This window comes from Amblyomma americanum, chromosome 8, assembly GCF_052857255.1.
Source record: "Amblyomma americanum isolate KBUSLIRL-KWMA chromosome 8, ASM5285725v1, whole genome shotgun sequence".
Taxonomy (NCBI): Eukaryota; Metazoa; Arthropoda; class Arachnida; order Ixodida; family Ixodidae; genus Amblyomma; species Amblyomma americanum.
In genome coordinates, this window is record NC_135504.1 from 13,442,816 (window position 1) to 13,470,508 (window position 27,693).

General features: G+C 46.3%; 1 protein-coding gene across 5 annotated transcripts; it reads right to left on the minus strand.

Annotated features, from left to right (window-relative positions):
- Positions 1 to 1,283: 1,283 nt before the first annotated feature.
- LOC144100937 (testis-expressed protein 2) lies at positions 1,284 to 27,580 on the minus strand. Of its 5 annotated transcripts, XM_077633858.1 has the most exons (15): positions 27,194 to 27,580; positions 26,922 to 27,096; positions 19,862 to 20,069; positions 18,571 to 18,853; positions 16,817 to 17,250; positions 14,837 to 15,281; positions 13,358 to 13,602; positions 12,247 to 12,473; positions 11,307 to 11,516; positions 10,417 to 10,607; positions 9,656 to 9,781; positions 8,853 to 9,061; positions 8,020 to 8,337; positions 6,913 to 7,033; positions 1,284 to 5,690 (listed from the first exon to the last, which is right to left on the minus strand). In XM_077633858.1, exons 3-15 carry the CDS (start codon positions 20,032 to 20,034, stop codon positions 5,619 to 5,621), a joined length of 3,054 nt encoding a protein of 1,017 aa, XP_077489984.1. In that variant the 5' UTR covers positions 20,035 to 20,069; positions 26,922 to 27,096; positions 27,194 to 27,580; the 3' UTR covers positions 1,284 to 5,618. The 5 variants fall into 5 exon arrangements, with proteins under 5 accessions (XP_077489984.1, XP_077489987.1, XP_077489985.1 ...); XM_077633861.1 differs by having other exon boundaries at positions 18,571 to 18,850; positions 26,922 to 27,575; XM_077633859.1 differs by lacking the exon at positions 27,194 to 27,580 and having other exon boundaries at positions 26,774 to 27,001.
- Between the last annotated feature and the right edge of the window lie 113 nt (positions 27,581 to 27,693).

Genomic DNA, 27,693 nt, shown 5'->3' on the forward strand with positions numbered 1-27,693 from the left:
TGAGCATTGGAAGCAACAGTGCTTCTGTAAAAATAGAGGACAGTTCTGCAGTATTTGTCTTGATTTCTGCAGACACGCAGGAGTCTTGTCAATCCATTGAAAGAAGTGCTGAAAGCATTTGTGCCTAAAACCATGCGACAATACAAGAGGTTTGCCATTTCTTCACATTGAGAAAGCAACCATATATACCTACAACAAGCATTGCAAAGATACATAAATCCTCACAGTTGCATCAGATACGAACTTAAAGTTGCACTAAAGAGGAATCTAAACTCTTCTTACCGCGGGAACTCTACCTACACATTCAGAGAATTCTTAAAAAACTTCAAATTATTGGCCTGTGTGGTCGATTTCCCTAATTTAAATCAGATTAAACATCCCAGCTCCTGCCTTTCTTTTTAACTCAATGCTGAAGGTATGAGCTAGGAGTCAACCAACACGTGGAGTGCCTTTCAGCCAGTCCCGTGGCGGCTTGCCGCTCTGCCATCGACAGAGTCTGCCATCAAAGAGCCCACGCGTATTTTTATTTCCGTGGGTCTAATTTGCGGCTATGTTGTCTGCGACTGAAACTATTTATTTAAAGAATCCCAATAAAAAAAATAAAATCGAAAGCGAAGCTGCCACGGCACTGGCTGAAAGGTACTCCAAGTGTTGGTCGACTCCTCCTACCTTCAGCGTTGTTAAAAAAAAAAAGGCAGGAGCCCCGACGTTTAATCAGATTTAAATTAGGGAAACTGACCGCACAGGACCATAATTTGAAGTTCCTACGAATGCTCGGAATGTGCAAATCGAGTTCACACGGTAAAAAGACGAGTTCAGATTCCTTTTTAGTGCACCTTTAAACTAAATGTGCAATTTTTGAATACAGTTGCAACACAGACAACTCAGATTGTATTTAATTAGCAGGAGCCATCTAAAAAATGCGTTGCTTACGTTAGTGCGCAATTTATACGATGCTTCATTTGTAGTCTTGTCAGCTTGGGTAATGAGCAGTTCACTGTGGTCTTATGCCTTTCAACAAACTTCATGCAGGATTGCCCAGTCCTCACGGACCATGTGCCTGGATCAAAAAATTTTCATGGCCACCATAGGACCCAACTAAGAGTGCAGGAAGCCTAACCATGTAAATGCTAACAGTGCTGTCAGCAAAAGACTCATGAAGCCGCACCCTCAAACAATCTATAAAATTTTATCGAATACTTAATGTTGAGCACCAAGGACAAGAGAGGGGCCATCAGCACGAAAAAAAAAAAGAATAGCAGAAAACACTACTGACAACTCAATACGGAACTTCGACTGTTTTAATAAATGATATGACAAGTGCATGTTTTGCCAACTTCCTGTGCCAGCAGAGAAGCCTCCGCTATTCGCTGTGCAATCTCCCCGAAGAGATATCCACTGCAGACAGACTAGAACATGCCGCAGAACGGGAACATAAAACATAGTAGGTACACACCTCCTTTGCCAAAAATAACTCAAGATTTCTTTTTCTGCATTGCACCAGATATAAAGGACTCAAGCACCATAAAGACTAGGGGAAAGAACATAATGCCAAAAAGCTATAAACCATAGACCAGGCCAAAGGCAGTGGCCACTGGTGGATTCCACATGCAAGAAACTACCAACTGCCAAGAAATGGGCATCTTTGAAATGGCTTTTCAACAATACAAGCTGCATAATTTTTGAGCACATCATCTCAGCCATCACAGACAGCCCTTGCATAAGATCGCTGCAGTTCAAACATGTTAGCTTAGTGCCTAACTGCAGGCTTCACTCACAATTTTGTCTAGTGTCTATAGGCACTCTATAGAATGTCTAATATTAAATTATGCGGGTTTACATGACTATATTCAAACTGCAGTCTCAAATCCCTGCACACCAAGAGAACTTGGCATGGCTGATTGCGCACTAGTAACAATGTCAGCAGTGAGCCTATAAGCCCATAATATATGAGGCATCATATGAGCAGTCTTTAGTGAAGCTAACCTTCTTAAAGAGCATGCGACACCCATGTTTGGCAAAAATGCATGCTAACAAACATTAACATGTTTATGTTTACGCATAGTTTGCACTTTGTCATCTAAAGTAGCAAAAGCAAGAGAGGTTGATATAATACCCACACACGTCTCTTCCACGTGGGCTACCAGTGGCCAAAAGTCAGCCTTAACTGCAACAAGGGTTACACGTTGAGATAAAAAGAAAATGCACAAGATACAAAACAGTGTTTACGCCAACAGCCTCACGAGCTTAGGACGGAAAGTGGCTCTCTTGCCAGACAACCTTGGTACCTCCGGTCACGCCCCCCTGAAAATGTGAAGATCAAATAAACCGCCCTGTATACTGCACATTCTGTAACCACTTACAACATCCAGACATATGTACGCGACGTTTAAATTCAAGTAGCAAAAAAAAAAAAGAAAGAAAGGAACCAAGGTAGCCTAGTTTTTGACCACTTCATACAAACAACAAGTATGCCCAGCACACTAAATACACAAAGCAAAGCATATGCACGTAATATATATTAAATATAAATACACATCTGCTTCTACTTACATCAAATATGAATAAGCCACACACAAGTTCAGTTTCGAAATGAAGAAAAATAGTGCTTTCATTTTACTGAGGTTTTTAAATTCAAGCTATGCTAGACTGCACCACAGTATCACACCCTTTTAAACACGGTACAGTCAAAATGAGTGTATAAAGATATGTAAGCTCAGATGTCATCACTGCCTTGGTGACACCATCAATTTAGTTTAGCTATGGTGCAAAAAGTGTGTATGACAATTTACACAGTCAACAGAGCCTAATATCGCATCTGAAATTTTCATGGCAGGACAGTGGTTAACATGTGCCTTGGCACAGAAAGCGATGCAACAGCTGAGCTACTGTCGAATATTAGAGCAACTCCATGCTGCTGAGCTCTTGGGTCGCACCAGCCGAGTAACCCAATACAACCAATGTATCAAAATCTAGTGCTCTAATTTGGCCAAAATTCGAAGGTTAACAGACTGTCACACCACCTGCAGTGTTAAAACTAATTTCTCAACACTGCACAAAAAAGCTGAAGGGCACCACTGACAACCGGCCGTCTAATAGGTGGCACAACCATCCGTTACCCTGCACAAAGTGACCACAGGAAATAACTGGGTTTCGAAGAATCATTTCACAGTTGATATTACTGAAGAGCTCTGCATGCTGCGACAACCAATATATCTAATGCAAAATCACACCAATGCTTTGCTTTAAATTTTGGCAAATATAAATCCTGGCATCCCAGCTTCCCGCACAACACATTTTTGTAGAGCCTTCGGTCCAGTTTCGATGTGCGATAGAAGACTATACATGGGTGCTCAGGTGTTTTCATCAGGAAGCTTGCTGCACGTCTCGCGAGAGCAGGTGTGGTGGGCGGGGGGCGACACAAAACAGTGCATGAGAAACATTGGGCAATTCAAACACACACAACACCTAAAGCACCACCGATCACCAGAGCAACACCTCAAAAGACAATACTGCATCCCGTTAAAAAATCTCTTGCCTTTTCTGTTAGGCTTGCGAAGAGTATTTATTACAACATGCGGAGCACAGCACACCAAATGCAAACCGAGCACGGCACCTTGCATGCATGCACGCGTTGCAAAGTAACAACGAGAATGAACTGCACAAACCACGCAGTACCAGTGCCTCACACAATGGAAGTTGCTGCGAATCGCCAGATCATAAAGTCGCGGGGAAAACTGTATACAACATTGTGATACATGGATCACAGAAATGACATCGAGAGGAAATAAAACATTGAGGTACACAAAGAATGCGATGTGCTTTCAAGGAAATCCTCGATCACACCCTCATTGACAACAGGTTCACTTTGGTGCGACTCCAAAACCTGAGAGACCAGCAACGGCGTTGGCAATGCACGCGTCCAACACGTAGCAACCCGGAGTTGCCGGCTTTAACGGCATCTTTCAGAGGAACGCTTGTGGAAGACACCTCTCCCTGCCATTAATAAAAGGAAGCTTGATGCAAAAATTTCTTCCCCCTCCATTCTAGACCTTGTTCCTCCTCTGATAATACTTCGAAACCGTAGCCTTGTACTATAGCCCCTCTTCACGTTTCCAAGCATACCGATGTCGAGGGGCGAAGTGCCAGGCGCCTCTCTACTCTGCAGAAAGACAACACGTCTTTCTGAAAATTCGAGGCTCTAAAAAGGCGTGAAAGACTTTGTACGGAAAGGATTGGCCGTCCACATGTGCACTCCAATGGCTTAACCTGACAAATTAAGCTCAATAAATGCCATACCATGCATATCATACAAGGCTGCACAAGCACGACGGACATCAGAGTTGAAAGTGCCCACTGTCTGAATAACTGAACGTATAAAGAAGCAGTAGCCCCTTTTTGCAGCAAGTTTCCATTTTCATACTATACTCCCTAAACAAACCTGTCTTGACATATCACAAACATTATTTAGAAGCGATGCCCAGCAAGCTTTGCCATACGTCACTGAAGAATTTCACTGAGTACACCCATGGCTTGTTCGCACCGAACTCACATGGAGGTTAGTGTTTTTGAGTTTGTATTTTGTACTGCACCTGGCTGCTTAATCTTGAATAAATGAAAACTGCCACCGAGATCAACTTCGCTGTGAAACTGAGCAAAGCCAGCCCCTTCAAACAGATATTACTGCTTCCTGCACACAACAAAATGAGCGGCCAACAAATTGTTGACCACGGTGCTACTTCAGTTGCTACCGGCGTATGGTGAAAGTACTTTAGTTGACTAACATGTGCTTTGTACAGCCAGGCTGGCATCCAAGCAGTTTTCTAATGATTACTGGTGAGTAAAGCAGTCACTAATAAGAATGAAAAAATTTCAATTATTGTGCAAGGTATAAATGTGAACAAGCCAAGCATGTATGAATCCTTCAATGCTGCTAGATCGAATATGTCAGTCTTCCAAATTTTTTCCAAGTCGTGCGGAGGAAGACATGCAAATAGCACTGCACAAAGAAGCTGCACAAGAGGCTAAGAAACAGAAATAAACTAATGAGGCAGAGACCTTATGAACAAACCATCACACAACAGACAAAAAAATCACGAGCATCTTCCATGGTTGTTTTTTCTTTTTTTTTTTGCAAAAAAAGGACAAAACTGGTGACAAAAATATCAGCAATATCAAGGTGCAGACAAGTGCCATTAGGAATGAAGAACATACTTTAATGTAAAACGCAAACACAACGTTGCTTTCCCCCTCTGTAGCCTAGTGCAAGTGTGCACTGGAACAGCAGCAAATCTAACACAACCACAACTGCAGATCTCTGTTGACAGAAATGAAGACTGAGAAAGGGACAGAGCCGTTCAGTGAAAGAACTCTGCGCGAAGAAGTATTTGAAATGGGCAGCAGAAATGCACACAAGAATGACACAGTAAAATAGACATGTGTATATATATACATATAAAGGGGGTTTAGAAAACAGAGAATTCATAATCTCCGAGTGCACGTGGACGTCCTCTCCAACACGCGAGGCCGACGCTGTGGCAGACGACGAAAAATTGTGCCGGCGTCGTCGTCAGTCACCTTTTTAGTCTCGGTGGGGCCGGGGTGCGTGAAAATGTGCCTCACGATTCTGTGACATCACTGTACATGAACGGGACCAGAAAGTCGTCCATGTTGGGCATGACGAAAACCCTCTGTGCAGACATAAAATGACAAAGAGTGTTAACAAACGGACAACACAAAGTTGTGATGTGCACCACAAGACATGATCATTGTGGGAACAGAAGAAAGTGATATGTAAACGGTGATCACATGCAACCAGACAAGGGCAGTCGCCAATTGCTCAGTCAAGTACAAGAAGCATGCTGAGGCAAGCCTAATAAGAATGAAAAATAAAGTGCCTCTGCGTATACAGTGCAACCTTGCCTGACTCAAGCTTTTGGTGTGCTTGAACCGGTGCTCTGCGCCCATCAATATCGAGTGCAATGAAAAGGCTTCCATTAATTTAAACTACGCATGATTTGAATGAATCTTCGGCTCCTTTCCAAGCTCAGGTTATCGGAGAAATCACTTAAAACTGAAGCTGCTGCCTAGCTCTAAAGGCTGCTGTGACAACACCGTTACTTCTCCCCGAAATTCTTTTCAGTCTTTCCATTCTCTGAGCCTCGTGCATCAAAGTGGCTCATGTGTGTCGCTAAAAGTCAAATATTCTCTAGTTTTCAGCCACAGAAGATGACAGCATGACCATGCGTGTGAAGTAAAAAGTGAGAGGTATACAACAATTCACATCTGCCAAAGATTGTATGAAATGCCCGCACTCATTGCACACTGTGCCTCCTTGATGCCAAATGAGATGGTTTTTTTTTTTTTTTTAGAGGAGTCCTGCAGCTCATTCATATCTCACGACTGTTGAAACTGAAAATTAGAAGCGCAACTCGAACCTTTCACAAGGGCCCTGAACTACCACAACGGCACAGCAAAATCAACTGCCAGGAAAAGTAAAGTGCGATAGCTACATGCTCTTGGAAAAGGTGCTCTGCTTCAGCACCAATTTGAGGCGCCGAACAAGTACCAACAGCAACTACTGAAGTCGTTGCAATTGCGAAACGTGAAATACCAAGTTTTCATGACATCGCACTTTGTAGATCATCTCCAGAAAAAACAGAAGTGAGTGGTTCGAGCTTCCACCATAGATACCAGCTCATATTGGCATAAAGATCGGCACAGATATTTACAGAGCCTGCAGCTGCCAGCTCGGTAACAACGTGCACTAAAACTCTTAGCTGCAATAACACAGCATAAATAAAGCAGCCAAAATTTACTCGTTAGATCCGACCACACGATATGCCTTTGACATGCGTCACTCCGCGAGATATTCGCAAGCACGACTTTCACATGCGCACTCTGCCAACCGACCTGGAATTCGAGGAAGAGCATCTTCTCTATACGCTCTGTGACACGAGCAATGGTGACCTCTTTGGCTCCGAGCTTGGGCCGAGCCACCAGCTGCATCTTGGGCAGTGTGCGGAAGCCATACCTGCATGGCACCGCAGCAAAAAAAGCATGAACCCCATACTTACAAGTGGAATCATGACAAAAACTGAAGAACTGCAAATAGTGTAGAAATAAATACAACACCAGACGAAAAAAAAAAAAAAAAACACAGGGTAACCATAGGATGGTTACAAGTCTGCAATGTTTGAGCATTAGCTGTGGTGCGAAGTCCAAGAATTCTTTCGTCTCGATGGTTCTATTTTAAGGTAGCAATGGCCGCCTTGTTTCCATTCCGAAACTGCACGGTCTTGCATGGCTGAAACGTCGCATGGCGGTACACTGAAAGCCCCAAAGAGCTGCGCGGAAATTTCAAACATTGTCCTTCACAACATGCGGGGCTAATGTAGCTCTGGTTTGACCTCAATGGCCACACGTCACTTGTGAATGACAAACACTGTATGTCTTCCTGCAGGTCTGCACGAAAACGGCCCTTTACAGTGCTTACAGTGTCCTTCACAGGTTAAGGATAATCGTTCTGGAGAAAGTTGTCTGGGAGGGGATCTTGTACAGTGGCTCCATGTCATTAACTAAATACTCCCAGAACCCCTGGCTTTTAACAAAGTCATATGACAGTAAGTCTAGCACCAGCATCCAGGCAATCCTCGTCGCAATTTCTGCTTTCCGGTGCTGCGACAACTAATTCATCGCCTCTAGCTCACACTTCATGCGTGGACAAAAACGAGTAATTACTCCATTATTACCAGCAGAACTACTGGCATAACTGAAAGCTTTGTAGCAGTTAATACAACATGCGACATCGAATGAATATCTCAATACAAGTGACCAAAGCTTGCAGTTTCGCTACGACCATCCATGAGAGCCAAGACAAAAGAGGGAAATAGAATGAATATCTCAATACAAGTGGCCAAAGCTTGCAGTTTCGCTACGACCATCCATGAGAGCCAGGGCAAAAGTGGGAAATAGTGGCAAACACAATCCGTTATGCGTTCTTAGCCTGGAGGCACCCACCAGATGCGGTCGGTGGGCGGTGGGGGGATGTTGAGGGCCAGGGTGCCCACCAGGTGGCTGACCTCGACGGTGAGCACGAGGGGAGTGTTGGAGACCTCCTCCATCTTGCGCTTGATGTAGCGGTTCTCGGTGGCTTGCTGGAAGTAGCGCGACTGCGCTATCTTGTCCACCAGCTCCAACAGCTTCTTGCCCGTGCCCGTCGCCGAGCTGGGGTCTCTTGAGATGGCGCTCGACTCCCCCTTGTCGGCAGCAGCCCCCTCTTCGTCAGAGGAGGAAGCAGCGCTCTCGTCGTCGTAGGCGTCGTGGTTTATGGCAAAGCTGCACCAAGGAGAAAGAAAGAGCTCATGGAAGGAAGTGCCACGAGTACTGCCCATAGCACTACAAGTTCCCCGGCCCCCAAGAAAGAAGGTGAGGCATCGAGTACATGAAATATGCAGAGTGGGGTGTTATCTCACCATATAGTCAATAGTTAAAGGCTTATGCAAAAACTATGGACTGAGCCTTTAAACAATGGAAGTGTCAAAAAAATTTACAGGACAGTTACCACTTTTTAACGCGAGATGGCTTAGATGTATCCAAGCTTCACTGTATGCATCAATGTACGTTGCTAGGTGACTTGGGGAATACGCAGTCTGAGCAATAAACAGTGGAACAGAGACGAGAGCTTGATTAGAGAATATTCGTGTTTCTTGCCCTTGTGCTTTTTCTTGTTTCAGTGACTATCGGCCCACTTCAGGTTACTCCCGCAGTGAGGAATTATTCCCACAGCGCAGGTTTTTGCGTCAGAGAGAATCAAATATTTGCTGTGAATCAAAGGGCCTGCATGAAGTCACCTCTGCATCTCCTCGGTCTGCGAGCGCTTGAGGCGCATCAGGTTGAGCTTGGTGCTGAGGGTCATGTAGAAGGCCCCGTTGTAGGTGACGTCCATGTCCACCCAGACGCCCCGCTTGTCCACCACGGCCTCTGAGGTGCGCCGCACGTACGGCAGCTGCGAGCCCAGGTGGATGTCCGTCACCGTCAGCTCCTCCATGAAGAAGGGCACCTGCAGTCAACCGACAAAATCCTTTGTTGACTGCCCACAGTGATTTGGACAGCAAGAAAACACAGGGACAGAAATAGTAGATTGCAAGCGCCATCTTTTGTCTCGGAGCTCTAGCTACCAAAGTTGTAGTGGCATTTCAGGAGTGAGCGATCAGCGGCTAGTTGGTATGACATGATTATAAAAACAAAACTATGCAGGGAACAGGACACAGAAGAGCGCTCATCCTATCTACTTCTCTTTTGTGTGCTGTCCCCTGCGTAGTTTTATGTTTTGTTGCGGCACTTTCAAGAAAACACTGACAGGCCTTAAGCTACACATATTAAACTCTCATGTGCACAACTAGCATCACCGATACAGGCAATGAGTGCCACATCAAGAGCCCAAGTTAGGCTTTAGTTCTGGCACCCTTTGGCACCCTGGCATCACTAATCATTCTAGTGGTTAATTCGTTAACATGATTACATGATTAATTAACTGTGCACTGAACTGTCATGAAAACCACACTGGGAACAAGTGAAGGGCAATGGCCCTACACAGGCGGCCCCTTACAAGCTGCAGCACAAGAGCCGACTCCTGAGAAGACAGGCCCCTCACCTTGATGCGGCTAAGCTTCTTCTGGATGCGGCGCCTGACAATGTCCGCCCACTCAGGCTGTGTGAACACGTCGTAGAAGAGCCGCCCGACCAGCATGTTCAGCCACTGGGTGTCCGACTTGATCGACTGGGTGTCAAAAAATTTTTTTTTCCCAACAGCCCAGCCATATAAATGACTCACTTTTATGCACACTCATAATCCTGATTACTGACTGCGGACACTACAGCAAGGACATGAGCAAAGCAGGAGCAAAAGGGAGGTAAAAGATTTGGACGTGAACACTTGCACGTTTATTCCTCTAGGGTTCAGAACAACAGATTTATCCGGCTTGCTATTGTAGAATTACCAGAATGCCACAGAGGAACATGCAGTCATCTCAAACATCTCATTGTACGAACACATCATAAACCTCCCACCTTCACTCCTGCTCTTGGCTTCACCCTCCGTTTTGAGTACTGCACCCAGGAAGAGGACACTTCCCAGAGCTGCTCACTGCCAACCCCCTAACTATCCCCTCCTAGAGTGACCCACAAATCTACTACTACACTATTTCTATAGCTGCTACCACGTACAGGACTGCAACCATTACTTCAGCCACTACTATCAGCACTAATAATACTTTCATCACAACCGCTACAAATAATGATAATACACGGTGTCACACAATGATCAACCCTCAAAAGCTAAGTACAGCAATCAAAGGATAAAATGGGAGTGTTTACATCACTGCTCTCTGCCCGACAGGCCACAGCAGGGCTCACCTGCGTGAAAGCGCCACCTGCCGGCGAGGCCAGGATCGAGCCGATGTTGGTGCCCTTGACTGGTGGTGCTGCTGACAGGAATGGTGACAGCCACTGCTGCTCCCGGTGCCGCAGCTGCAGCTCCTCGATGTATGTCTCAAACGAGATGGGCTGGCTGGCCATGTCATCAAACCGCGTCCGCTTGGTCTTGCCTGGCGAAGATTGCATTCGCGGCTGTCAATTTCCAAAGCAGCACCCCATTTCAGCCGCCACATTGCATTCTCAGGCACAAACAGTGGAACAAATGATGCATTTAGCAAACCACACGCAGCGACAGACAGAGATCCCATTTTGTGCACATGTCCCTGTCCAATAATCTTTACCGCTGTCATTATTATTATGTTACTACCACTATTAAGTATAAATGCAACAGAGGTGATCCCTGGCGGGGCAGGGATGACAGCACGTTAGTGCAATGCGAGGCACTCTAAGCATTAAAGAGAACTAAGTCTAGTTCAGAAAATTTGTTGATTTCTGGCGTTCTGACTGCAAAAGCGACCACCATTACTGCCACCTGCCATATAAGCCACTGTCCATTTGTGCTCACATTGCATCCATCACAATAGATTGAGAAACTGTTGCAAGCATAACATTGTAGGAACTGCTTGATGTTGTGTGCATGTCTTGCACTGTTACGGAAATGCAGTACTGTGAGTGAACATGCATTTGAGACAGAAATAGAGTAAAACAGATTCCATTTAGCACAAGACAGCAGTGCTGGAGTGGCATGCTCGCAATAATAGTGAATGAGCAGTGTGAACAGCTGGGTCCAGAATTCCCTGTTCAATTAGGCTCACAAGTAATCAGACCCCAAACAGTGCAAGGATTCGCATAGTGCAAGCAGTACTCACTGCCCTGGGCAATGGCCTGCTGGAACCTGCGGAACCACTCCTCCTTCTCCCTGCATGTCCGTGCAAAAAGGTAGAGCACCTCGTGCTCCGACGAGGCCTGTGCAGGTGGTACCACCGCCAGCTGACCGGCGTCCTTGGACACCGTCGCATTGGTTTCTACAGGGGACGGCTTCTCCTGGCTTGAGTCTTTGCCAGCTACAGCGCTGCCAGCTGAAAGAGGTGCAGGAGTGGGCAAGCAAAGCATGTCAGGCTAGCTGGTGCATATTGCAAGAATAATCTAGTGCGGTGAAACTGTGAGGAACAAAAGATAAACAACAAACATGGGCATTTTTTTCTATTTTTTTCTCATGATGATACTCACACACTACTCAGCCACAACCATTTCAACTGTCACTAGCAAGGCTGTGAATAAGGTTAAGCAATGGCATTGATAACTGAGCGCATCTACTTTTTCAAAGACCAAGAGAGCAGTGCTACATGCAGCCATCTCATCGCCATACTGGCTAATGACATGCACAAAAAATGCACCCGCATCTATCATCATCATCAGCCTAATTACCACATAAACTCAAGTAGAGCTGCACTTTTTTTTTAACTGAATTTTGAAGGTGTGGCCCATACACAAATTTAAAAAAACTCAATTATCTAGTCCAAAACAGGGAGTGCGGCCCATGCACGGGTGCGGCCCTTACATGAGATTATACAGTACATCTACTGCAGTACAAAGGCTTCTCCCACATCCCTTGAATCAACCTCTCCTGTGCCAGGAGGGGCCACCTTGTCCCTGCAAACTACCTATCTCTCCCACCCTTACTGACCTTCCAAGGTTCCCCACCTCTACATTTGCCCTTTCTTGGTATCAATTCCAATACCATCCATCTCCTCATTTACCCTCATTTATTGCGATAAACTAAGTGTGGTCGCATCCCCGTTAACTCACGGGGTGCTGAGTCTTCTTTGGCAGAAGTGGCGGTGGTAGGGGCAGCGGTGGCAGTCTCGTCAGGGTTGCAACTCCGCACAAAGAGGTCTTTCACTACATCGTTCCCTTCTTCGTCAGCGTTGAACCGGGGCGTTGCGTCCGCCTGGTTGCTGCCGCCTTGTGCCTGCCGCATGTGATGGTCCTCGGACGGGATAAGCAGGCAGATGGGGTATTTCTTGTTCCACAACCTACATTGAAGGTACACAGAATTCAACGTCCCGAAGCGGCACGTGGGTTGTGAGAAGTGTCGCAGTGGAGGGCTCAGATTTAATTTCGACCACCTGCGGCTCTTTAAAGTGCACTAACGTTACACAGCACATGGGCGCCTTTCTGCATTTGAACCACCAAAATGCAGCTGCCACAGCTGACTATGATGGTAAAGCAAGCCTATCTCCCATCATCACACTCAAAGTGCAGTCTCAAACAGTCATTGAAAAGACATTCCAGTAATAAAAAATGCATCAGAGCTGCTCCCAGAACAAAAACACACCATGGTAAAAGAAAAGATACTACAAACACTAGGCCTCACAAAACCTAATGTAGCCCAGCTAGAAAAAAGAGCTGACCCCCAACAAAAGTCTTTGCCGATCTATCAGTGGCTAAATACAATGCAGGCATGTATTTAGCACGATGGCTGTTGTGTTGTTTGGCGCAATTTTTGCCCGAGTATGCTCGCTGTTCTGTGTTTGGCTGCCTTTACTCTGGCCTCTCAGTTTATCTTGGTATTCTTCCGCCACTGCCGTGCAAAATTGTGATGGTGGTGTTATCTGCCTCATTCACAGAAATACACTTTGTTTTAGGCTGTACTCTGATTAGAGAGGGCGCCACACTTCGAGAAGCACATGGGAGGTGCAGCCAGCAGCAACACCTAAAACTTTGCAGATGGACCCATGAAACCAGTTGGAAAACATATGACGAGACGAGGCATGTGCCAGTTTCTCAGAATGCTTGCAGACTGCCTACAATTTACAAAGACATGTTTCTGTGAATGACCATTGGATGTTCTTGAACAGGGAGATGTCAAAATGCACACCTGCATCAAACACCAACCTCAAGAACCAAGAATGCTCACCTGTCACGAGCCAGCTTCTCGGGGAGGAGCATCACCTTGGCATCAATCAGGTTGAAGTGTCGCTGGCTGATGAAAACAGGCTCCGGCCGCTTCTCGTTCCACATGGCTCGACGCGGCACCGGGTTTTTGGGCCAGCGCAGCCGCAGTGTGCTCCCCGTCAGCACCAGATGCACCGACTGAGTGTTGTTCATGTGGTGCGTCTCAATGCGGTACTCGGTCTCAAAGGGCAGCTGGGACATCCAGCCCTGCGAGGTGGTCATCAAGGAAGCAAGGGATCTCAGCCTGTTCTGTAAACCAGACCTGGGATTGTCTTAATGACAAAGCAGGGCACTGCTCCACTAATGACCACGAAACTTCCAGGCAACGCTGCGAGACACTCATATGCAGAGCGAGGCGACTCCTCCCTGAGGCACAATGTCATGCCTCAAGCACACGGCCCTGCGCTTTGACCTTATGCCGAGTGTCACTGCGCTTCGACCCTGACCCACAACACTGCTTAGCAATCCCCAGAATGGTTATAAAACATCACTGCCTTTAGTTGTGCAGCAATATAATTGGGGCAACTAAGCAATCAAACAAACACAACCAATAAAGTGGCTACCCAGGCTACCATGAACTTATGATAACCATGGAAAGTTTGTTCCTTAGAGGCTGTACTTGTATTGTGGTGCATGGCAAGCATGAGGGGCTGTGCACATAGGCATGCACAGAGGGGGGGGGGTTAGAGCAAGTGGGGCAGCTACTCCCCTAATAGCCTTTGGGGAGCGGGGTGCAAATTGTGCCTCATATTGTTCCCTATTACCCAGAAGACATGAACAGGTAGCGGTAACCAGTATCAACAAGTGATGTCAAGCCTTGACACCTTGTTGGTACCGACAAGATTAGCACCACTAGGAGCACCACGAGTGCACCCATAGTAGACATCTGTAAAAATGAAAGTTTGCTGGCTAAAAGCAGGAATGTGACTTATAGATTAGATTATAGGGATACAGTTTAGCATAAGCCTATAAGTTGCTGGAATTAGCATTTTCAAAGAAGGGCGAATTCTGAGGTACGTGCACAATTTCTGAGCCTAAAGACACTTCCACCACCCCATTTCAAAGGGAACATCTTACCATCCATCCATCGGTTTGGTTTATGGTTCATGGGGTTGAACGTACCAAAGTGACTCAGGCTATGACGGACTCCGTAGTGGAGGGACTTCGATCACCAGGGGTTCATTAATGTGCGCTGATATAGCTCAGTACATGGGCCTCTGGCATTCCGCCTCCATTGAAATGCGGCTACCGTGGCTAGGATCAAACCCTAGTCTCTTTCCCGAGCACCATAACCACTCTGCCACCGCAGCGGGCCATCTATCCATGCAACCTGATGGTTACTCTGCAAGCAAGTGCCACCAAGAGCCAATACCAAGCAGTACGATGTCCTGCAAACATTTTTGTCAGCTTTGTAGTTTTTTGAGAAAAGTAAAGCATTCACCTCAAAAGAGTTGGCATCCGCACGACTTGAGTCGCCTGCCGGCAGCCGTGGCACCCTTAATGGGGGCATCCTCTGGTAGTCTGGAACTTCAAACGGGAACCTCTCCTGCGTTGGCACCAGCAGGTACCACAGGAAGCTGAAGACGAAGAAGGCCAAGACACAGCCGAAGATGAAGCCGCTTGAGAAGGACGGCATCGGCATGACCACGGCCATGAGCCCGACGAGGCCTGATATGAGGAACGAGTTCTTGTTCATCATGGCATGCGCGATCGCAGTGAAGTTTAGAGTTGGAGCTCCCTGGAATGCGGTCGCCAGGTCGCGAGAGGCAGCAGGCAGCTGGCAGGGGGCAGCCTGCTTCAGGGGCCGTTCCGGCTGCTCAACAAATTCCCAGGTCGCGAGGTCGGGGTCCATTCCCTCATCGGTGGTGACGAGTGGTGCAGTAAGCCTTGGAAGAAAAAAACGGTGAGAAATCTGAGAAGAGCTTGTTAACCTCAGCAGAAAGTCCAAATGAGGCCCTACATTTTTTCCCACGATGCAATAAACACGGCAATGCAGAAATGCTGAGATACATCACTTTAAAGGCTGTGCTGCTTGACAATATTCCAACGAGCCCAATCCCAAGCACTTCTGAGATACATGTTTAGAAATTACACACACACACACGGACACTTTACAAGGTCAGCCCACTGCGCTGAACAACGCTGCAGGTAGAGCAGCTTTGCACATGTGCTCGTAGCAATCCCATCGTCATCTCTGCTTCGGACCGAAGTCCTTACCCAGCAATTGCAACACTCAAAACTTGTGGTTTGCTGAAAGCAGAATCTGTCTGCTTTATGTCCTGCATGCCAGACGGTTTCCAGACGGTGTCAGACCCTCACAGAAGGTAGCGTTTGAAATTTCTATCAATCGTTAAATCTAGACATGTCTGCAGCACATGAACGTTTACAGTAGGGGTGTGCAAACACTCAAAATTTTTAATAAGGATTAAATATATTCGTTATTTAGTTCATATTCGATTCAAGAAATGGATGTTCGAAAATTTTCGAATATTCGGCAGTGACCGAATACTGGCAACCTTCATAAATCTAACCATTCCAAAAGCACAATCTCCGAGAAGATTATCCTAATATCAAGTTTAAAGTGTTAAGAAAACAGTACAAAGGTGTCCCGTTCACTTTTTTCGTCATTTACTGTGTAGACCACTGGCATTCGAACATCACTAGTCTTGGACCTCAAGCGAAATTCCGCAAGTAGACTTTCAAACATACCAAACTTGATAAAAGCAAGATGACCGACCACCTGCTTCAAACAATTGCAAAGCGCAAGTGCACAGTTTCTTGTTTGATCCTCTTCCGAAATATATCTCATGCTTAACGCCTTCACCCAAGGCATTTGTCCTATCGCCTTCACAACTCTTCTAGCACAAGCGTCGCGATGTCATGCTTACCCAATGAGATGTGAAAAATCCTGTCCGTTGCATGTGCACAGGTGGCCTGTGCACCTGTTACATGTGCGCAATGGAAGGCATGAAGCCCTTAGGAGGGCCCCTGTTAGTAGACCAAAAAACAGCCCGGCTGCGCAGTTTAGATTTCTCAGCTTTACTGCGCGCCAACGACTATCAGCTGTGCAGTCGCCAGTCATCCGAACATAGTGGCATGCAGCACCAATTCATGCTTCTAGGTTACAAACAGGAGAATTGACTGCCATGTTTTATATACTCAATTATCGACATATCAAACTGTTTCACGATCCTGATTGAGTTTGATTTATCTGGGATCGACTGAATTAACTAAAGCATTTGGTCGCCACAGTGTGCGCAGACCTCCGGCCTCTTACGTGTACTCTCATTCCCTGGTCATACAACAGTTCATGCGAGTGCCGATGTCATTTCATGGAGTCAATCTGACATGACGCAGAAGTCAACAGGGAACAACCCTGTGACAGCTGACAATGCAAGAAGATAAACTGTCTGCACTCTACCTTGCACTGCCAGTCCGCACCGTACTTGTGTCATCCAGCTTCTCGGTCACTTCTTTGCACTCGTCGAGCTGCTGTGCCGCAGTGCGGACAGAAACCGTCTCGTCGTCGTGGGGACCCGACCCGACCGCACCGCCACTGCTCCCGGCAGCGTCGCTTGCCGCCGCCGAAGCCGACATGGACTTGGAATCATCGTCCCGGCGAAGCAGCCGTGTGCCGTGCCGCTTCTCTTCGAGGCGCTTGGTGATGCGCCCCTTCAGGCCCGTGAACCAGCTGTCTGTGCCATCGCTGGTGCTGGCACCCGGGACGGGGGCGCTTCCACCAGCGGCCGCGCCCTGGCTCAGAAAGGAGCTCGTGTCTGCGCTGCCCGAGATGGATGCTTTCTTGCTGAACTTGGAGAGGTAGTCCTTGACCGAGTCCTTGACTGGCGAAGACTCCTGGACGTCGAGAAAAAAGCAACGGTGGGTGGCCAGAGGTATGCCGCATGATACACCAACAGCAGTGAAGTACAAGAGTAAAAGAAGTGCAGACGACACGGGTTCCGGAGAATAGTGAAACAGACAGTGCAAGAAAAAAGGATGCAGCCAATAGGAGGTGACCAGAGTTTTAGCAACAAAGCATGCGTTCTTCAAGAGAGGTCTGATAAAAAACCAACAGCTGTTTATTAAGAGCCTCGCTTTCTTCGAGAAGATGAGAAAAAAATATTGAATGACCGATTTCATGTGCCACAGAAACGCTCTGCGAACAGACACCGTGTAATAGAAAAACCAGGACTGACTGACTGAGTATACACCAGGAAGCTCGAGTCTACATCTTTTCGACCTTTGTTCTTAGGAATGAATGGAGGGGTCCAGGTTTTTTCACTGCCTTAAGAAGTCGACCTCTCTCTTCGGCAATGCGACTTACACATGTGCCTTTGTTTCCGGACATCATGCAAAATGCTTCACATATCTTATCCTGGGACCAAAGGGAGACTGTGGTGTTACTGAACATTGATTCGCTACCCTTGCACCTAGAGCAATGCTCCGCAAAGTTTCCTGGTGCGGTTAACAAGCCGCACTGACTTGCGATGCTCCTGAAGCATTTCATTCAGGCAATGTCCTGTCTGGCTGACATATGCCAAGCCACATGACAGCGGTATTTTATACGCCAATCAGGAAGAGCACGGCGCGAACTTATTCGTGGGCTTTATCCCAAATATGCTCTCACCGTTCCTGCGTTTTCGGTTGTTTACATTTGCGCAAAGGCTCTTCAGTTCATTTGGTGCAGAAAACAACACTGCGAGGGCATGCCGTTTGGCCCCTTTCTTAAGCCTACACAAGACTGTGTGCACGTAAGGCAAGACCACAGGCCACTTATCTTTGCCTCGTTCTTTTCTGTTCCTTCGCATCCCTCTTAAGACTTTCCGGCGATGCTGCACTTCACAAGCTTCGAGTGCAATGAATTGAAATGGCAAAAAACATTTGCTTTCTGGATTTCTATATTGGGCAGTTCTCGCAACCAGCTTTCAGTGTTGGGATTACTTATGCAACCTGTGAAAAGTGTGAAATTTACACACCGGTTTATGCATTCCTGAACGCATAAACCAGCGGTTAGGCTTACCTTTGCCTAACAAGAATTTGGCACCAAATATACTTCATCTAAGTCTCCTTTTTATTCCTCGCTCAACCCCACCATTAAAACTAGCTCAAAGTCTGTAATGTTTAGCACCATTCCTCAGAAAAATCTGCCCCAGTTGGGCCTCCACATCAGCTTACAGCTTTGGAAGACTCGAACTCTGCAGCAGGTGCGCTGTCCGTGACGTGTGTTCGAAGTGGGTCGGCCATCATTCCACTCGTGCTTCCAGCGAGAGGCTCCGGGGTAGGTCTCCTTTCTATCGTGGCGAGTGGGTGATCGAGGACATCCAGGTCTGGTGCACTCGTCGCTCTTCTTTCCACAGATGGACCTAGGGAACCCCTCCTCTCCACGGAGGATTCCCGAGAGCCCGAGCTGGCAGCAGGACGCACCAGGGTCTGAGCCGATGTCCCTGGTGCACTGCTGCTGCATTTTTTTTTAAAGCAAACAGTGAAGATTACCAATCACTACTATTTACACAGACACATACAAATTAAGCATGCATATGAATGAATGAAATACACTTGCTTCACATATAGTGCACTAAAGCAACGAATGCGATGCAAACAAGAAAACAGGAATGCAAACTCTAAAACTAAACTCAAAACATATTAGCTCCTGGAGAGGAAATACAAGAGAGGCTGATTTTAACACTTTTAAAGGACAGTCTTTGTGCCTCTGAAGTGAAATTAACCTGTGCTAGTATTAAGCTTCCTCTGGCCAAGATCTTGCGATTTTGCTGTTTGTGTTTCAATTACCTTGTTTGTGTTTCATTTGTTTATGATAGTATGAGACAGTGGGAGTGCAAGAAAAAAATCCGTCTCAAGGACAGCTCAACATGGCCTCATGTTCCCATCCTTCACAGAAAAAAAGAAGAAAATTTCCAATGTGCACATGCATAAAGAAAAGAAAACCAAGAGTCATCAGAAAACAAATCTAAGCACGTTGTCCAAGAGAGTTCCCTGGTGAAAATCTTAGCCAGTCCAACTGGTTTATGAAACAGTTCCCAAATGGTTCCAACTCTGACCAATTGAATTCCCAGTCAGTTCCAAATGGAACGAACTAAGAACTGTTTCACAAACCAGTTTCACCATGGGGAGAACCTTATTAAATGTTCCAAATCCAAGCCGCCAGATTAAATGGACAGGGTGGAGCAGGACTGCAGGGTGGTATGATATGATGATGCAGGCCACCAAGAGAGAAAGATTAGAGCTGGTGGAGCAAAACTGCAGGGTGGTATGATATGATGCAGGCCACCAAGAGAGAGATTAGAGCTGGGTAAAGTGCAACAAGTGGTGCGGGTTCAGCTCTCAGGGAAAGGGGAATTGTAAAAGCCAGTAAAGGCTCACACAAAACAACTCATGGCTCAGAAAAGCAGATAAATGCGATGATATTTTGCCAAACAATATGCTGCATGAACAAATAATCACGTACCTGGCCACCTGAGGTGGCTGCTGTTGTTGTGTGGCACCATCATCTTTGGAGCCGACTGGCTGCAGCTCCTGGATGTCCTCATCGCAGGGGTTGTAGCGGAAGGACATGACGGGCATGGCCGGGGTAGGGGCCTGCTTGCCTGTCAGCTTGGACAGGCTCAGGCGGTGCGTCATGGTGGATGCGCTCCGCTGGGTGCCCACACACGACACTGCACACCACAGCACGGCAACCATGTTTATTCATTTATTCATCCCTAAGCGCATAATAACCGAGTGCTCATCTGCTTATTTACTTAAAGGGACCCAGAAAGGGGGTCTCAATAAAGGTGCGATATGTCTGGGATGTTAAAAGACGACGGTTCATAATTATCCCCCAGCAAGAACTACTTTAATGCGTTTTGTGGAAGCTGAGTTTTATGCAGACAAAATCTGAACTTCGGCGCCTTTGCGCCTTTTCCTCTCCTCTTGCACACCGAAACGGCAGCGCTCCTCCACCGGCCCCACTCACTCGGCCCCCTCCCCTACCTCCGCCGGGTGCGGAGCGCGCGGAGTGGCCGCGGCTGCTGTAGCACGTGACGTCTGAAAGAATTTGGCGCTGTGAACCAATGGTTACCCCCAGCTGCTGACGTCATTTGCAAGACGTGACGTCGTCTGCCAGATTTTCGCGCAAAAGCCCGGCACCGCGCGTCACCGCGAGGTGCGAAAGCGGAAATTTTAAAGAATTTATAGTAAATTTCCCGCTCGCTTTTGATGTCTCGTACGTGGCATGAACGCTCAGTGGCCTGTACTCTACATAGTGCAAACATTTTAAAGCCAAGCTCAAACACCCCTTTCTGTGGCCTTTTAAAGGCAGACAAAAAACGGCTCTATACAACTTCCGTTCTTGACAAAGGTGGGTTCTACGGCGCTTGTCCAGCAGCAAAAGTAAGCTTTTTTGGCCGAAAAAACTGGACACTAAAACTGTCATGGCACTACACCCGAGCTCGCGACACACAAGACCAAGGACCCCATAATCACTGTCTGGAGGTGAACGGCGACACAGCTTAGCCTTGAGGATTTGCATGAAAGACTGTCTCGACACACCGCTTGCAAGAACAGCCAGTAGCGGCGACACCTGTATTTCGTTTTTTTTACCTTTCCTATAGCTTCAAGAAAGGCTGTTTTCAGTGAAAGTAGTATCGACACAGGCCTCCAATTTGTTCTCAGAGCCCCTTTGAAATGGAGATCTCGACTCTGCACACGAAGTATATGCAACAGGAGAGACTAGGTGAGAGGGTGGCAGAGAGCACACACTCTAGCAGAGGACTTAGTTTCTGGAGGAGCAATTGCAAGATGGGCCATTCGGTGCATTCGTCTCCATGCTTAGAATGATTATCTGAATGTCTCGTAACAGGTGAAAACTATAGGCATGACAGGTCTTTAACCATCAGGTGTCAACAAGTTACAAAGCTAGCTGGAAGCTAGCCGTCAAGCTGTTTGTTGTGTCCAAGGCAATACTACGCCAACTCTGGGGGCAGAGTTTCCCCGCCTGCATCTCCTTGATTCCTAGCTCCAAAAAACACTTCCACGTCATACAATAGCAATGCTGTTAAATTGCATGTAAGCAAGGCACAACTGACAACTCCACATTAGAATCCATCTCGCAATGTACAGAGTTCAAAGTATTCTTAGGTAGGTGGCTTCCACTGCAACACTAAGTGAAATGTGATCACTGGCCAGTTGCTTAAAAGGCGCGAGTACATTCTCAAACATGGTATCACAAAATTAGAAAGGTATACAACTGGTCAGGCCTCGGAAGGGTCACAGACATACTGCATTGATCCCCAAAGACCAAGATGTGGCGTTTCATGTTCCCTTCTGGGAACAGCAGCACAACAGCATCTAACTGGAAGCTGAGCTGGCACCGAGCACTAGACTGGACCAAGTTTCTTAAAAGGTACACAGACAGTGCATATTTTAACATCAAGCTCAGCCAATATGCCTCACATTACTTTGTCTTTGGATTCAGAAGGTATTGCTTGCATGCCTTCTTAATTTAGAACACCCATAAGAAGAAGCTGCACACATTATTTTGGGGTGCTTGCAAGTTGTATATTTGATACCTAAAGCTCAGCTGTACCGTGACAGTCAACTGCACACCGGAACGAAACAAATGTCAGGAATACTTAATTAAAAAACAATGTGAGATGCAAATGTTTAGAGAAAAGCTCATCAGGAATTCATAACAACTAATTCAACTACAAGTACAGCAAGGTAATAGAGGCCCGAAAGAAAAACTTCTAGCCCTCTGGAAACAGTCGGCAAGTATGTGAAGCTACTCCCGCTGCCTAGCTTGATGTGCGCTTTCCGACGCTGTAAAGGAAGTGCAGTCTCGAGACACATGCGAAACACATCTTTAAGGACCAAAAATGCTGTTGACAAAACCTCTACTCAGAAGGAATCCACACACCACGATAAAAAGGTAGGTCAAATGATGAGGAGCACTGCTTTTTTTTTTCTTACTGTACTTCAAGTGCCTACCTGACAAGACCAGAGTATTGACAAGATACAGCTTCTGTGTGATAAACCGCATTAAAAAGCAACAAGCATGAGCTGTTCTATCCAATAGCACACAGTACTGTAGATGCAAGGAGAGGGTGCACTGAAAACAATGCACGATAAAACTTATCCCATCCACTCAGAAAGAATAGAGCTAGAAGCCTGAAGGTCTGTTTGAAAGTTCGGAACATGGATTCCAGAGCCCACAACTGCAGTAGCGACAACAACAAAAGAGCTTCTAATTAAAAACAACGACATAAAAACAAAAGCACTGCTGCCACTATAAAAGTCAGTGCAAGAATAAAATGTGAAATATGAAATTAAGTATCCAGCTACAACTCTTCAGCAAACAAAATTGCGGCTTGTGGAAGTAATACAACCAATAAACACCCATATGCAGCTTGCATGAAGGCATACTTGAGAACAAATGAGCGAGTGTAGCCTTGTTAATGGTTGAAGTTTATGGTAGCACAAAGAGGCATAATTTTGCTTCAGGTACTGTCCTTAGCATATCCTACAAGGGTAACTATACAGAAACTGTGCCAGACCTATACTTCGAACACGACAAGCACAATGAACAACGAACCACCAACTAGCTCTCGTTATTAACCTTCGAGCAAACAAGCAACGAAAAGAAATAAGAATTTACTCTGTAGGCCAAGCAACGCAGATAAGAAATCATGAATACGCAAAGCAAGTTTTCCCAGCAGAACGTTATGTACCGTGTCAAGTTTGCTTTTTCTCTGGCTGACTCAATGAAGACAATGATTACTCCACAAAGAAAAAAAAAATGAATGACCAATTGATACATGAATAACAATACCTTACTCCAAATAATTCAAATTCAGAGCAGGCTAGAAATTTGTTTGAATAATGCAGAGTTCAAAATGGGTGCCTTGTTCATGAGCAAAGCATCAATTCGAAATAAGCTGGCCGTTTAATAAATTTTTGAAGTCTAAATTAACTAATGAGTCCACCGCATAATGCTTCAGTTTCCATCGCACGGAACAGCAAGGGCAACAAGTACTTTTTTGATGTGCAGCAAAGAGACCTCACAGCTCCATTCCACACGTGCTCCACAAAGGATGGCACATGCTGCAGCGAGCGTTGACAACAGGCCAGATATCTCCCGAACAAAGTTCAGCAAAACAATGCAGCGAGCTGTGTTTCCTTGATCTCTCCACTTTACGGAAAATCCATTCCGAGCGGTACTGCTGTCGTCACTGGCTTACATCTTTTTTAACGCTGGTGATAGACTGAGCTCGGGGGTCAATGATAACATTTGTTTTCACTTCATTCAGCCCGTTACTGCGTGCAGCTTGGGCAAAGAATTCTGTGCACAAACAGCTTATAGTAAACATTTTAGGGGATCGGCAGCCATTCCAGATAACTAGCAACTTGAAATGACACATTGCACAAACCATAAATGATTACACCACTTTGCTCTCAGTCAAGACAAGATGCTTCCTTTAAAAGAGCCTAATGAGAAGGTTGTGGAACTATGCTAACAAAAATTTGTGGCTCTGGTTGACAAGCATGTCTTGGAAGTCTCATTTATCGCCAGATTTTCTTCAACCCAAGTACAGACATCGCTCTGAGAAGAAAGGCAAACAACGTTTTAGGATCAACTGTGGCACAACTCTACACATGCAGATTAGTAAGTACCCCGTCTATTCAGATCTCACAACTATAACCATAACAGCGACCAGACCTATTCGAAATCATGTTCCATTTGAAGAATTTTTCGTTTTGAAAGGAATCGAAGGGGTAAAATAAACTTTTTCAGAGTTTAAGGCGAACTTAAGAACCTAATCTGTCTCATTTTCCCAAATTGACGGAGTTTTCAAGCTGCTGCAGGGAGAAAGCGCTTGAAATAAAGGCATTTTGGTTACACTGAGGAAGATTACTGCACATTCAGAAGTGCAGCACAGGTTCACAGATTATTTTCTAACGTATGCTGATAATAAAATCGTATTCTTTAGGGATAAAGTATAGTATGGAAGTTCATTAGCTGCTTCTGTTGTGTACACATTATGTAAACCTGAAAATATCTGAAAGTCAATAATAGGTGACATAAGTATAAAGTAGCATGAATGCCAGAATGGACCAAGTAGCCCAGCAAAAAGTTCTTCAATAATAGGTGTCAGCAAATACTTCCTTCCTGAACAATAATGACAAAGAAAGCCTCCATTCTCAACACTCTGTGAAAGGGACCCATCTTGCTTAAACAGCCTAAAAAAATGAATGTCTTCTCTCTTGCCTGTCGACCAAGTAAGCGTATACACAAACCCGAAAAATTCTGTCAAACTAGTTGAAACCTGTTGCCACTCACACATGACTCTTCTAGCTGTTGACTTAGGGCACTGGCTGCATTTTATGCATGGCAATGACTACAGCAACGTGCACGGTCATGGATAAATGTTTATGGGAAGGATGTTTGCAGAAAAATTTTTTCTGCGCTGTCAGGCAAAGCAGGCCAATGAAAAGTATACAAGAATAAGCGGACAACCATTTTCCATCTACTGAAACAAATACCAGCTGGCTGGGTACTGATGCAACGTGGAAACAAATTTTGTCCGTGACTAATGGTGTACTGCTCCTGCCTCTCGGCCGTGAAATGTACAAATGTCATCACCTGGTCTTAATCAAATCCTGTTCAGTGTTCGTACTAAGCACTTGCTGCTGCATAGCGTCCATATGATGCGAAGTCCTTCTAGCACAACTGCATATACTTTGTAAGAGCACAACATATATGACGGAGTTAAGTGTTACGTTAAAACTATGTTGGCTGCTACGATCTGCTACGGTACGTGATCAGCTGAGAATTAACTCTTCCCCACTCAATAGCACAAGTGATCTTATTCATTTGCAAGGACTGAAATCTATGGTCAATGGCTACAATTGTCTGAACCAAACGACTGGAGCCTGGTAAATTCACATATTTGCTTCTGCTGTGTTTTGGGGAGAGATGCACTGTTGACACTGCAGCCTTACACTTTTCACTGTGTTGTGGGCCAGAGAAGAAAAACACAAACATACACGTACCTTGCACATAACACTTTTGCATGGGTGCATGTTGCCAACAAACCAAAGCCAGCACTTTTGTTGCAGATATGCAAACAAACTAGAAAACAAACTTGCACCACAGACTGCAAGCAAAACAGTTTTGACATGTCGAAAGAAAGCGGCTGTTCACCGGGCCAAGTCTTGGCTCGCTAAATAGAAAAGTAAGGAAATATGCAGTACGTAGTACTGGCTGAAAGACAGATGTTCACTGCTAATGCAGGTTAATACCCCTATTACACAGGGACTTTCAAATGACTACTGAGTTGAGGGCCTTTGAAATCCTCACTAGCTGAAGAGGCGCTAGACAAACTAAATCGCCGTCGAGAGAGATATTCCATTGTCTCACACCAAGCTGGCTTGCAACACATGGCTTACAATTTCAACACCCCAAGCCAACACAACCAACATGTATGGTTTTATGCATGCAGTTTGACGAAGCCCTCTAATATCCTGTCGTCATATGTTATTTGATTTGTGCAGCTCTTCTCACAGCACACAACTCACCTCGAGTGATGTTAAGGATGGCGCCAACGGTATCGTCAAAACATCCAGCTGCTCACACAGCTAGCCTACCTCGTACACATACTGTAAGCGCATATGTAACGTGTGAATACGTTACAGTTTGCACAAGCCGCCTCATAACGTAACGAGACATGACAAGCGATAGCTGCACTATACGTAACATCGCCTGATGCAGTAATCAACAGCGCGAGAAAGCTAAGGCAACGCATGTGTGGTATTTTGCCATTGTTACAGCAGTGCCAGACTGCATCCCGGTCGCGTGAGTAACGCCTGTTACTAAGCGTGCTAGCGGTTACTTTCGGCGACACGGTGGTCCCCACTCCCCCTACTACGCGCAAAGAAAACCAGACAGACTCCGCGCAGTTAAAGCACGCCATTCATTCATTTTTTTTTTCCTCGTAGCAGCAGCAGCCGTCGCAGAACAACCCGCGCGCTAATGCTACGCGCGACTTTCCCTCTGTACAAGCCGCGCGGACATGATTCATATCGGGGAGGAAACGTCCTGCTAATCGTACGCACTCAGCCAAAAAGCTGGTTCCTCCACGCGCTCGACCAAGCACGTAATAATGGCAGAGAAAATGCAAGGGCCCGCAATACGGCGAAAACACATGCGCAAGACGACGCAAGCAAAACAAAATTCGTCTTCATACGTGCGCAGCGAGTTCGAGGACAACTGAAACGACAAATGAATAAGAGCCCTAGCCGCTCCCGTAACAAAATAAAAGACTTCACACACTAGCTTTGTTGATGCTGCGCAGCTTACGGACTTGACATATCGAATACTCACGATGTTATACGGAGGCAAATGTGGTAGCTATAGGCCGACAAAACATGCGCCGCTGTCGCGGACGGGGCTCGGCTGAAAGGTTAGCCGGCCGGAGTACAGAAATCGTGTCCTCCGGCGGAACACAGTAGAAGCCAACGCGTCAACTCACCAGTCTCTCAAAACAGAGCGGTGTTGTGACAGGCAGCGTCAGCAGGCCGTCATGCCACTAGCGTCGTCGTTGACGGTAGCAGCGGCGGTAGTATGATCGGTGCGAACACACACAACACGGTGGCGTTCAACAGGTGCGAAGACGGTTCGCCAGGCGTCCCTGGCATGTCCTGCTCCTGCGCCGGGCAGTTCGGATCAGCAACGATGCGTTTCCGACGCTACAAGATGCGAGCGCTATTCGACAAGACAACAGACACACCGCAGTATGCTTACGCTAGCACCGGCTACAACCGCCCAGTCATGTAGGAGCCGTAGTAGGGTGACGGCACCTGCAGGTCATGATCACCGCATCTCCCAGCTGATGACTGTGTGCTTTCGCCTGAGGCGATTCGAGCGAGCACCAGCACCGCAGCGGCGCGATGACGAACGTCGGTTTTCTTTTATCGCGCTGATCGCCTCCGGAGATTATTAGCCGCCGCTCTTGACTGGCGATGAACGTTGAGAGAGCGCACCCCTTGCGTGCCCGAGATAACGCGCAGGCCTCAGCAGCTGCGAGGAACAAATGCGCGTTCGAGATTTTTTTTTTTTTTTTCCCTCGGTGAAAGGCGAAAGCGGAACCAAAAGCGGAGCTTCACTGTAGCGGAGCAATCCATTCGCCGTGGCGCTGGCTACCAGGCTGCTTCATAAATAAAAAAACAAATATAACCAGCGAATACCAGCTATTTGGTAAAGGTTTAAGAGATAACACTGCTAAATTAATATGAATTCCGCTT